Source organism: Plectropomus leopardus, chromosome 21 (genome assembly GCF_026936395.1).
Source record: "Plectropomus leopardus strain MGB_pleo_1.0 chromosome 21, ASM2693639v1, whole genome shotgun sequence".
NCBI classification, from domain to species: domain Eukaryota; kingdom Metazoa; phylum Chordata; class Actinopteri; order Perciformes; family Serranidae; genus Plectropomus; species Plectropomus leopardus.
Window position 1 is genome coordinate 1,680,477 of NC_142196.1, and position 12,866 is coordinate 1,693,342.

General features: G+C 39.6%; 1 protein-coding gene across 2 annotated transcripts in view; it reads left to right on the forward strand.

Moving 5' to 3' along the window:
* Window positions 1-12,866, forward strand: part of LOC121960829 (phospholipid phosphatase-related protein type 5-like) — a 159,131-nt gene that overhangs the window by 138,425 nt on the left and 7,840 nt on the right. For both annotated transcript variants that reach the window (XM_088071857.1, XM_088071858.1), the window contains 2 exons: window positions 5,137-5,313; window positions 9,976-10,110. In XM_088071857.1, coding sequence (XP_087927983.1) covers window positions 5,137-5,313; window positions 9,976-10,110 — 312 coding nt within the window. The remainder of the gene's footprint in view (window positions 1-5,136; window positions 5,314-9,975; window positions 10,111-12,866) is intronic.

Consider the following 12,866-nt stretch of genomic DNA (forward strand, 5'->3'; position numbering starts at 1 on the left):
TTCATAAGTATCTTCAGTAAGCACAGGGAGCCACATGTTTCAGATGGTGTAGGAGGCAGTGACAGTTAATATGCAAATCTGCAGTCTTTACAACTGAACAGCATTCACACAGTCCTCAAGGTTGCTTATATGAGTTATCGCATTGACACTCAAGTTATGGCCTGCAGGCCAAATCTGGCCATGCAACCATCTTCCAATTAACAATGAAAATAAATTGACCACACTGGAAATTGTTTTTGTACTTAGTATATATATATAAGGTGCTAGAATATATGAAACAGTATCAAAATAAAGCCTCTAATGTCTCTAATGTCCAAAAATCCCAGACATTCGAAAATCCTAAATATGTCCTTAAATCCAAGAAATGTCCTAAAATCCTAGAAACGTGCTTGAATTCAACCACATTCTAAACTCTTCAAAATGTGCTAATGTCCTGAAAACATCCTACAGAAAAGTCCAAAAATAGAATAGAATAGTCTTTATTGTCATTGTACTGGTACAACGAAATTGAGGGTGCTCCCACAGAGCCACTGTACACCAGAGAAGATTTAAAAGTGGCATAAGACGAATAAACAACATAACAGAGCTTTAATAAAATGTGTGTGTATATATATATATACATATTTCTACCCTATAAATATGAGTATAAACGGGCAATGTATGTACAGGTAGTGCAGTATAAAAGTATAAATATGTATATAAATATGGATGTAAACACTATCCTAGAAACATGCCAAAACACTTGAATACATTTAAAATTCTAGAAATGACCGAAAATTCCAATAACTTTCTAAAATCCTAGAATGTTAAAAAATTCTAGATATGTCCTAAAATTCTAGGATTGTCCCAAAATCCTTGATACATGCTATATCCTAGAAACTTCTGAAAATCCTACTAATGTCCTAAAATCCTAAAAACGTGCTAAAATCCTAATATATTCACAAATACTACAAACATCCTTAAATCCTAGAAACGTGCTAAAATTCTAGTATGTTTGCAAATCCTACAAACATCCTTAAATCACAGAAACCTCCTAAAATCCCAGACATATCCTAAAGTCCTAGAAATGTCTTAAAATCTTAGAAACATGTATAAGGCTGTTGAGACTGGCCCCTGGCCTCCTGTCATTTTGCAAAAGTGGCCCCCATGCAAAGAAAGTTGGGTATCACTGAGTATCAGGATTAGGGATCGACCGATATGGATTTTTCAGGGCCGATACCGATACCGATTATTAATAACCAAGCGAAACCGATAGCCGATATGTATAACCGATATTTATTTGCAGTAAAAATGAAAATTTTGGTGTCAAAATTTACAGAAACACACCTGGAATTAGAATGAATACAGTATACTGTTTGTTTACACTGAAAAAAATGGCCTTAACTTTTTGTAAAATAACATGAACACATAATTAACATAATAACATGAACACATAATCTTAATTAAAATGCCTATTAAAACAAAAAGTGCAGGGGCCTTCTAGTAGCTGGGGTTGGCTGTGTGAAATACTGCCATACTGTACTTTTCACCCGGCTTCTTTTATCCATCCATCTGTAATGAGGATTTAGAGAAAGAGAGACAAAAAAAAGAGTGAGAATTAAAAAAGAGAAAATATATATTCATTTATTAGGGCAAAACTGTCTGTTAAACTTCCACTACACTACATAATATTCTTAATGATAGCCTACATTAATAACATTTAATTAATGATGTCTTAAGTGCTGTCCCTCTCAGGTAGGATACAGCTGATCCAGCCTGATTAAGACCAAACAATAAAGAGGGTGGCCAGAACCTTGGATCACTACATTCATTTTATAGATATAATAGTTACTTTTCAGATTAAAATTTTACATATAACAGCATGAGTAAATAAAGACACAACTTTCAGTGCTCACCAGAGTTTTTCACTTATAGTTCCTTATTTATTATTATATTTATTTATTTAGAGAAATGAATTCATATTCAGAATCTCAGAACATTAAATGTACACTATTGTGCTTAGAAGTGTATGTCATATTACATAAGAATAAGGCACTTGGCAATTGTAAATGCAAACAATAAAGGCTACTTAACACACGTGGGTTCTAGACGCGAAGGTAAATTTATTGATTGAAAAAACTCGACGTGTGCTCTCTGCTTGACTCATTGAAATGGCCCATCATTTCCCTGGACTTTACGAGTGACGAATATTTAACATCTATTCTGTGTGATCATTGTGTAGTGACAGCATGAGCGCTGAGGGAGAGGCGACTATAAACAAACAAGGACACGTTAGCGTGTGGTGTTAAATTTATAGGCTATAATCGCCTCGGGTGTTGTTTATTGACAAACCAGGAGCCGCCCCACGGGCTGAGACACGTTAGGAGATTAATTATTCCCGCAAAGTAATGATAACCGTAAGTGTCTCCTATTATTATTGTGCGTCTGGCCCCAGCTCTAAAGCGGCTGGTCGTGTCAATTATAATGTAGCGGTGAGCCATCATTAAATAGCCTACCCCATGTTGAAGTTGTGAAAAGTTTAATCTCAACAGCCAAACTGCAGGTTTTCCTCCCTTATACTTGCTACAGCCTACCTATGTCATATTTTTATTTAATTAAGCAAGGGACTTCAGGTCATCATCACTCACATCTTTTTTTTTTCTTTTTTTTTTTGTCGTGAGTGATGCTAGTCCTATCTTGCAAAGTCGTATGCTTGATGTGACTAGACAAGTAGGTTGGTGAAATGTCGACTCTGGGCCTGCATGTTATCACTAATATTGATCAAGGTTGTGGTATTTTTAAAATCATCCTAAAGGGCTTTGAAACTTCGACTGACACTGCCTTACCTTTTCTGCTGGATCAGCCACCGAAGCAGTCCTCTGTTTCTCCTCTGTGTCTGTGGCACTGCATGTAGAGGCTTCAGTGTTGATTTATTGGCTGTCACTGGCTCGCTTGTGCCAAGTAGCCAATCAGTGAGGGATGTGGGCGGGACATTGTTACACAACCAAGAGAGTGGTGACTTCAGGCAGAGATGGCTGCATCAGAGCCGAAGGAGCGCATTTTAAAATACATTAATTAATTTTATCGGTTATCGGTGAAGTCAAGTCAAGTCAAGTCAGTTTTATTTATATAGCCCATTATCACAAAACAAGGTTTGCCTCAGAGGGCTTTACAGTGTACGACATCCCTCTGCCCTTAGACCCTCACATCACCCAAGGAAAAACTCCCCAAAAAGAACCCCTGTAACGGGGGAAAAAAAAGAGGAAGAAACGGCCGATGCCGATGATCGCAAAAATGCCGAATATCGGACGATATTATCGGCCAAGCCGATTATTGGTCGATCCCTAATCAGGATGCATCACATTCAAGCAGCTTTGCTGTGATACACAAATGTGTTAGACTTGAAGTGAACTGAAGTTAATTTCATGGATTTGCAGTTACCGTATTTTTAGCAAACTGAAATATAGCTGGCAGACCAATATGTCATTAATGATTCAACCATGCCAACAGACTTTAAACTTTATAGTACATGCAGGAAATAGTTGAAGCCTTATTATTAGTTTTGTCAACCACTTGGGGGCAGCAGAACAGACCACTTGACCCCAAAAGTCCCTGTGTACTGTATGTGCACATGGACCAATGGTCCAAAGTGTTCTCACGTGTTCCACTTCAAAAGGTGGTGTCAGGTTCACTTTATGCGTACTTGGGTATGGTTCACATCATGAGTGCAAACCAGCTGTGCAATAAAGAGGTAGTGGACTGCTGTTCAATACCAGCAGCAGTCGGTTAGTAGAGTTGTAAAGGCAGTGCGACTGGTCTCCGAAGAAAAAGCATGCACTGATCTCGTTCTCATTCTGTAGTTGTCAGATACCACCATTTTTGCTGTGATTTTGGCGTAAGATCCCAATGCCAAAAGCCACCTTTTGCATCTGCATCATATGCTGCTGTGTCAGGTTGAACCGCTGCCATCAAGAACATGTTAGAAGGAGCGCAAACGTTCATATAGGACAGATGAGTCCAACAAACCACTTTCATGCGGTAGTCTGGTGTTTGTTTCCTGTCTGAATGTGATTGTTTTTTTTTTCCTACAACTTACCATGTGGCTCCTTCCACTATTCCTAAACATCTGTGTCGACAAGTGCTTTTTCTTTTTTAGATTATTTTTTGGTGCATTTTTGCCTTTATTAGATAGGACAGATCAGCAGTGTGAAAGGGGGAGAGAGAGAGGATGACATGCAGCAAAGGGCTGCGAGCTGGACTCGAACCCACAACCGCTGTGGCACGGACAGTGCCATTATTCATGCCTGCTTAATCCACTAAGCCATCGGACACCCCAGCAAGTGCTTTTTTTGATGTCCCAGCATTGGTTGCCACGTGCTTTTGTTGCTTAAATATAACCATGTACCGCATCATGTCAGCATGTGCTTGTGTTGACATCACAGTAGCAACATCATGGAACATCGACAGCAGACACAGGATACCTACAGTGTAATATGTAGACGTGGAAGTATACACACAAACACACACACACACATATATATATATATATATATATATATATATATATATATATATATTATACTCAATTAAAACCTCACATTATACCTCATATCCTATATCACATCATAATTTACCAAATTAAACTACATTATGTCATTATGTTCCTGAGTTTTGCATCATATTCTAAAGTATATTCATATTACATCGCTATATTTATGTGAGAGAGACACTAAGTACCATTACATAATCATATCATCAGTCTAGCGCACACGGTTAATCTAGACTTGCTGACTCCTCTTTTTTCTTTTTAATGCCACATTTTTATTTCCCACACTTTCTCCATGTCTCTGTAATAATGTAGTCTTTGTGCCACTGCAACAAATGAACTCCCCAGTTGGGGATCAATAAATGTTCATCTAATCTTAATGACATTTATATGATCTACTGAGCCTCGCTGCAGGTTCTGGAGCAGTTTTAGTTGATCAGGAGCAGGCAGGCTAAAGTAGGTGAATAAGGTGTTACAGTAGCGGTTTATTTTATCAGCATGGATGAGTGAGTTTGGGAATGTTTCTAAACTGAAAAAGTATAATACCTGTGATTTTGCATGATGTTAAAAGATTCAGATGATCTAATCCTTGCATCTCTCCTCTTCTGTAGATGTATGTGACGTGCACGGTGCAGGCGAAGGGCACTCGTCTGGCCAAACCAGTGCTGTCTCTGGGGCTCATGTGTCTGGCCTTTCTCACTGGTCTGAACCGCGTAGCTGAATACCGCAACCACTGGTCGGATGTCATAGCCGGCTTCATCATCGGCACTGCCATCGCCACTTTCCTGGTGAGTCTCACACCCACACAGGTCTTCTATAGATCTGGAGACATAGTGCCATATATGTCTAACTGTCAGGTAACGTTAGGTTACTTTACATAAAATCCCTCCATTCCGGATAGGATTTAACCTTTTTCATATTTACTGTAATTTTTTGAGCATTTTGGCTAGGTTCATGAAAATGGCAAATTTTGGCAAGATATTATGTTAACATGCTACCTGCTGACATTAGGAGTCCCCTAACAGTATCATCTTTGATCTTAGATAGATCTTTCTTTAGATCTTTAGATCTTTATTTCGAACATGTCAAATAAAATCAGACAACAAATAAAAATAAATTAAAAACATGGGCAAAAAAACCCCAGCAACATCAGGTGCCCATCATACATATTTAGTAAACAAACATAAGTGTTAAATGTCCGAAAAGGAGCAGGAGGAAGTAAATATATGCATATATATACATACATACATACTCGTATACAAACACATACATATATATGCACATATACATATATATACACACACCCACATGCATGCATATATACATACACACATACATATGCATATGCATACATACATACATACATACACCTACATACACATATACGTATACACCATACACACCTTGATCAACTCAAACAGGAATTAATACAAAAAAGAATAACAAATCAATCTGTATAAATACACACACACATCATAATTTAATTGGTTTTAACTTAGGTGTTTCCACTTTTACTGGTATATTGATTTAGCTATTTTTGGTCGTACTTTTTTTGTTTATTTTTATTCATTACTCTTGTCATTATGCCTGCTAGAGAGTGTACATAATAAAATACAATGTACATCTATTACAGGCAAAGATCCATAAGCATCGTTAGCATAAGGAGTGGCATGTGAAGAGAAGCAGAGCATCTAAGCCATTCACAGACATAAACACAAACACTGAGATGAGAAAACAAAATCAGAATTAAAAGAAAGATAGATGAATAAACGAATGAATGAATAATAATACAAACAGTATTATTACTTAGACAATATACTGTGGTTTGCATGGACAAATATCCCACATTAGACATGACTGCCAGGTGGTATCAGGCTGAGCTGGAAGTTTATCTCTGTATGTCAATACCAGAATTTGTCTCTAGACTGTCTAAGTGAGTATTTTATCTTCTCTAACTGCATGAATCGCATATGGCCACTCAACCACAAAGGCACAAAGGTTTTTGGTGTCCAGTGTAATAATAATCTTCTGCCTGCAAGCAGCATTAAAAAAGCAATTATATTCGTATGCCTTTTACTGTAGAATGTTATTTCCAAGATTATTTTAAGTTAGATCAGCTTGTCAGATTTTACAATGCACTTACAAAACAGCTGCCATCAATGTAAGAAGACTCGAAAATGGACTAAATGACTAAATGTTGAAGGAGTTGATGGGATCACATTTGACTGCAGGAGTATCTTGTATGATTTTATGTGACAAAGAAATGACTGATATTAAATACTAAATTATCCACCCCAGCAAACTGAAGTCATACTGTTTTGAATGCCAATCTTCAAAAATGTTGAATAATAACCAAATTTGAGGTAAGATGACAGAGTTTAAATGTCCAGCATGTAAGCAGGTTGCAGAGTTCAGCTGAAGTCTGCACAACACCATGTTGTAAAACTAATTGCATTGTGTGTGTGTGTGTGTGTGTGTGTGTGTGTGTGTGTGTGTGTGTGTGTGTGTTGCTGCGTGGCAGCACGTGCAGAGAGAACACAGGCCTGCGCTCTCTCCTCAAACACTGTGCATCATAACTTGTCTCCCCCCACAGCTGTGCTATCATGAAACACACACACACACACACACACAATGATGATGAGTGGGCCCCAGATACAAGCACGTTTCCTAGCAGCAGCTGAAAGAAAAGAACAGCACCAGATAATCTTTTCCCTTTTCCCCTTTACTCATCCTCTTTCTTCCTTGTGCAGGGGAAAGCTGCTCCATTCTCCGCCGTGGCTGCAGGGCTTTGACAGAGAGAGAAAGAGGGTGTGTGATAAGGCCTCAGCCTCTTCACACAGAGCTGCTTTAATGTTAAAAACACTACAGAGCCAACAGTGATGGATGCAGATAGGAAAAACACAAAAACACTCTTTCTTTTAATACCAGAAAAACTGACAGCCTCCTCCCCTCTCATCTCCTCTTATCTCCTCTGCTCCCCTCTTATCTCCTTTTCTCCCATCCTCCTCTCATCATCTGCTCCACCTCTTCCTCTCCTCTGCTCCCCTCTCCTCTCATTCAAACATGGCCGCCTCAAACAAACAGCTCTCATTATCAGAGTGAGCAATGAATCAGAGAGCAGATTGGCCTCTCCTGGCTTTGCAGGGATGCTGTTTTATATGTGCAAATTATCTGCACAACACACTGCTGATATATAGGAGCAGTAAAGCCTATAAAGAGCCTGCAGAGGGGGTTGGTCCATAACAATGTATTTCAGGTCTTGGAAATTAAACTCATAGATGGGGCCCTTTAGTTTAGAAAATGAAGAAAAAATCAGGAAAGCTGAGACAGGTTAAGAGCAGGATATATACCAACATTTAGGATCCTAAAAGGAGCCTGAGGCTGCAAACATGTCTCACCTGTCGATACACAAGTTGGTGCAATCTGGGTCTTTATTTACTTGAACTATTAGGTCTAATGAAGCAGCATTATATGTTAGCAGCTTTATCTTATTGTGTCTTTTTTCTTTGTTTGTACTGGCTTGTTTTATTGTCTTTTGTAATGAGACTGAATCTGCTTTACACTGAGCCTCCCTCACAGCTCTCATCGTTTACAGCAAGCAGCATTTTTTTTAGAGTAAAAGCTTTAATAAGCCCTCGCACACTCCCCACACAGGACCAAACAGCAGACAAACACATTAAGAGACTTCAGCTGGTGGACATAAAGGGACGGATATTTCCCGCAGGAGTAGGTGGAGACCAAACACAGAGCTAAAAGAGTGATTATTGAACTTTCAGTGTGTCTACACAGGTGGTGCTCCTGGATATTTTTCATTTGTTCATCACACACAGGTGTGTATATGTGCATAAACGCATCCCAAACAGTACTCACATACTTCAAGTCTATTTCATCTGTGTTACACACATAACTACTGTCAGTATGTTTGCATCATGTTAGAAAAAGTTAAATTATTGTGTTAGTCTGACTGAATTTCTCAAAATCGGACTAACACACGCAGATATGCAACTGAAAGTTGAGCTATTTCGTCATGTAAACACCTCACTCAGACTTTAACTAGACTGCATTCTGTGCATGTTTCTAGTCGCTGCGCTGGCCTCCTTCAGTGGTTAGGGATAGGGACTGTTTGCTTTTTGTGAGAGGGGATATGCTGCTGTGAATCGGGTAGGGCTTTAAAAAAATGTAAGCACTGAGGGACTTGTGTTTTTAATTTTGGCTTATCGGTGAGGGACATAAAACTTGAAAAGGTTGTATTTTATATTGATTTTAAATAAAAAAAAAAGTCACACCCCAAAAAATAAAATAAAATACAGTCCCACAACACCGGCAGCCAGCTGAAAGGAGGATATCTCCACCTGCTGTGGAGGATTTGGACATTCTTCAGTCAATAAATGGATTCTCCCCTGCTGTTTGTATACTGGGACAAGGACAGTAGTCCAGTTAAATACCCTTATCGAGCTGTAACCGTGGCTCCACTAAACTGTGCATGTAAACATACTGAGTGAGTCAGTCCTCACCTCTTCCATTATCATCTCGTATGCTGCGGCCACCGCCAAGAACAAGAGCAAACTGCAGAGTATCAATCCCTTTGGTCTCCAAGGTGAAAAACTTTCTGAATCACCAAAATCACAAAAGTGGCTTTTGCACTGTATTTAGTGTTATGCACCAAAAAGCCAAAACAAATTCCCTGTTTGTGCAAACATAAAAGGTTTATGACTGTGAAAACTTTGGGGGCTGCTGCAGCCCAGAGGGAGAGTGGGCTGTCCACTAATCTGAAGATCAGTGGTTCAATCCCGTGCTGTGTTCATGGTCCTCTCAGTAAAATGTGTATATATATAAATATTGTCTTTATATTTGGTAAAGCATGTGCAAAACACTCTTTGCTGTAAAGGCTGCACCGGAAGGAAACGCCTCCATCCCAGTTTAGCTGCTGTTGGACTGTCTGTCTGGTCTTTGGCTCATGGGACAGAAACATAATTGGGTGTCTGTGTTAAATGACTTTATTCAAGTTTGCCGGCAGCTTTATGATCCTCCATACAGAGTTCCCAGGTTGCACTGCTCTGTAGGACAGAATGGAGTGCAGAGGACTCCTGCCCTCAGAGTTTCTGTGTATCTCTTCTCTGCTCAGCCAACTTGAAATTTGTTATTTCATTTGGAACCTCAAAGCCACATTTTGCTCCTTATTAGAGCAGCTCATGCAACAGCCACATCCATCACAGCTACAGTAGCTCCCCAAGGGAGAGAGTCAACACACACATATGTGACCCACATACTGGGGTTAGTCACTCCATCAGGAGTCTCTATCAGTCCTTGAAATTCAGTTACACACATTTCTGTTCTTTGTCTCTGTTCGGCTGGGAGACACTGTGTCACTGTAATGTGTGTCTGTCACCAGGCTGTAGGTCCTTTTTTTTTTATTTATGTGTTTCTCCAAACTGCTGTGTGTGTTGCAGGTGGTGTGTGTGGTCCATAACTTCAAAGGCAAGTTGCTGCTGAACGAGGAGTCGCCGGCGGAGCAGCGACCCAACACAGCCATGCTGAACATGGGCCGCATGGAGAGTCCTCTGGAGAAGTACATTGCCTCACAGGTCAGTGTAGCTCTGCACACCCACACTCACTATATAAAGTCACATCTGCAGGAATACTGCATGTGTGTATGAGGGGAACTCATACTGCTTTAGCTTTATGCTTTAGACCAACATGGCTGTCACTGTGAACTCTCAGAGAGTCACTAATGGTTTGAGGGTGATGGGAGCTGACAGCCTTGCGATTTTTCAGCATTAAAGTTTGACAGTTTTCATGCAAACACGCACAGTTATGTTTTGCAGATTCAGATTGCTTCCATATTTTAGTAGCCAAGTCTTAGACCTGATTAGCTGCCCACATTTTCAATGATGGGGTCCTGGTGTCTGAAGACTGTTTTTTTCAGTTATAAAAACTGAGCCAATCAGAGCTTTTAGATAAGATTAGGATTCACAATGTCATATCCCTGTGCCAGAGCATTCAAAAACAAGAACAACAACCTGATTCCATCAGCAGCGTGTCCCTGACATTACGCCCGCGAACCTGTTATGCACCGTCCTCCACGTGGCTCTATATGCCACCAGAGAATCTGAGCATTTCAGAAGTGGAGCGTCCAACCAGCTAATACTGTAGACTTTCTGAGATTTTGCCTATTTCGTAATTTTTCCTCGTTTTTTTGTGATTCTACCATGAATGAGTAGGTTACATATATAAATGCCTGCAGCCTGCAGTCCAGCCAGGAACCAAGTAGATCAAACAATTTTGGCCGTGCAATAAATCCAGTTATACGTGAAATATGTGTTACTAAGGACATAAATCTCTAGCGTCAAAGCACTGAGTCCTACTATCAATATTTGGCAAAGCAGATTGGTAGAATGTATGTCTGTTTTGCAAGAGTCATTGTTACGTAGGACTAATAAAATCTGCAGTGAAACCCAAAGTCCTGACATTTTATTTGGCAGCACCTGGGAAGGTTAACTCCAGCTGAATGTAAAATGACAGGTGTCAGCTCCAGTCACTCAGCGTATGACACATGCTGGTGTCAGTGTTCTCAGCTCAACACACCATGGGTGCTTTCACCTGTCAGATCAGAACACTGAAAAGAACTGGTTACATTATACATCAGTTGATTGACTTACGGTCTCAATATTAACAAAAACTCACAAGTAGATTTAGCATAGCAGGGATTGGAAGAAACATTTGAGAAACAGGGATGACCTGAACACAAAACCGATTAAAAATAGTTGATCACTTTAGAACTGAAACAGTTGTTAGCTGTAATACTGTTTCCATCCTATCACAAGTGAGAGCTAGTGACTAACTGATTGAACAATTCTTTTAAAATGCCATTACTTCACCGATATATGTAGAGAAAATACCACGACTGATCCTGGTAGAAAGTGTGCATTTGTGTTTGCATTGACATAATGTGTAGATAAACTGCAAACTCATGTTTCTAAATTACAGCTTTTGCTCATCTTTTGCTCTATTATTGTTTTGGGCTTATTATCAACTATTAGTTCTAATAATACAGGTAACAGGTAGCAGTGGGCTGGTTTCCACTACAGATTTGTGCAAAATCTGAGCGATATTTTGGAAATGTTGATTAACACAACTGCGAGATGACTGCTTTTCCACTGAGTGATGTTCTGCAACTTCTCCTCTGGCGATAACATTCCAAGAAGCATGGTGATGGATGTTCAAAACATTACCAGCTTTATTTCTGTTGCAGCCACCACACTAGCCGTCATTATTCCCAATCCAAGGCCACGTAGGTGAGTTATGGAGCCATAATGGAAAGGCGAGGTGATCCATGATTTCACAGAGGATTATGGATTCAAAACTTTGGCTCAACTTGTAGCTCCTGTTGCATCATACTCAAGGGAGCCAATTCCTGCCGACAAGCACATAGCCATAGCATCATGTGACCTCGAAGACACAAAAAGGTGTTTCTATTGCAGTTTTGTGAAATATGGCTTTTTTGAATCTACTGAAATACCACCTCATAGGAGCATAAAAACTTTTTTCGAAATTGATGTGTTTCCATTAGGCTTATTTTATGTTCTAAATTTATATTACATTTATATTCAATTTTAAGGGTTAATGGAAACTTGCCTACTGCCTAATATTAATGACACACCTCCAAACATGCTGCTGCTGTAGGAGACGGATAGTGAGGATGAGGAGTCTTTCTACATTAAGGAGCGCATCCTGGCCTTCCTGGACTGGCTGCAGGGTCTCCACTGGTTCCAGCGCCTCAGAAAGAAAAGGCAACAAAGTGTGCAGTGGTTTCAAACCTGGTCTCTGCCAAATCTCTGGGCACATCTCCACTCTACCTTTCTCTTTATTCCACATTTAAATTTGACTGATACAACTGACTGATATGGTTTCATAATCTGCTCCTGACTCAATCCTGTCTGAATAGAAAGATGCATCTGTTCTTTTCCCTGGACTGCATCATTTTGAGACATACAGTATGCTGTCATTACAGGGACTTATGGGGAAGTTGTCTCAGAGTGTGAGAACAGTGTGAGGCCACAGACGTGCAGATTAAGCACCACATGGCAGAAGATAATACACAACAAGTGTTCACTCTGAGTGCCTCGGAAAGCTTTATTCTACAGGAAATAAGAACAGGTTAACACACATTTAACCAAGCTGACTGAAACCAGATCATCATTTTAAATACATTTTAATGTTTTGTTTTTTTTAATTTATTTAACCAGGAATAGTACCATTGAGATTCAGAACCTCTTTTCCAAGGGAGTCCTGGCCAGGTTAAGGGTTTAAAGTTTCAACCTAAGAACAGTGGACAGGAATT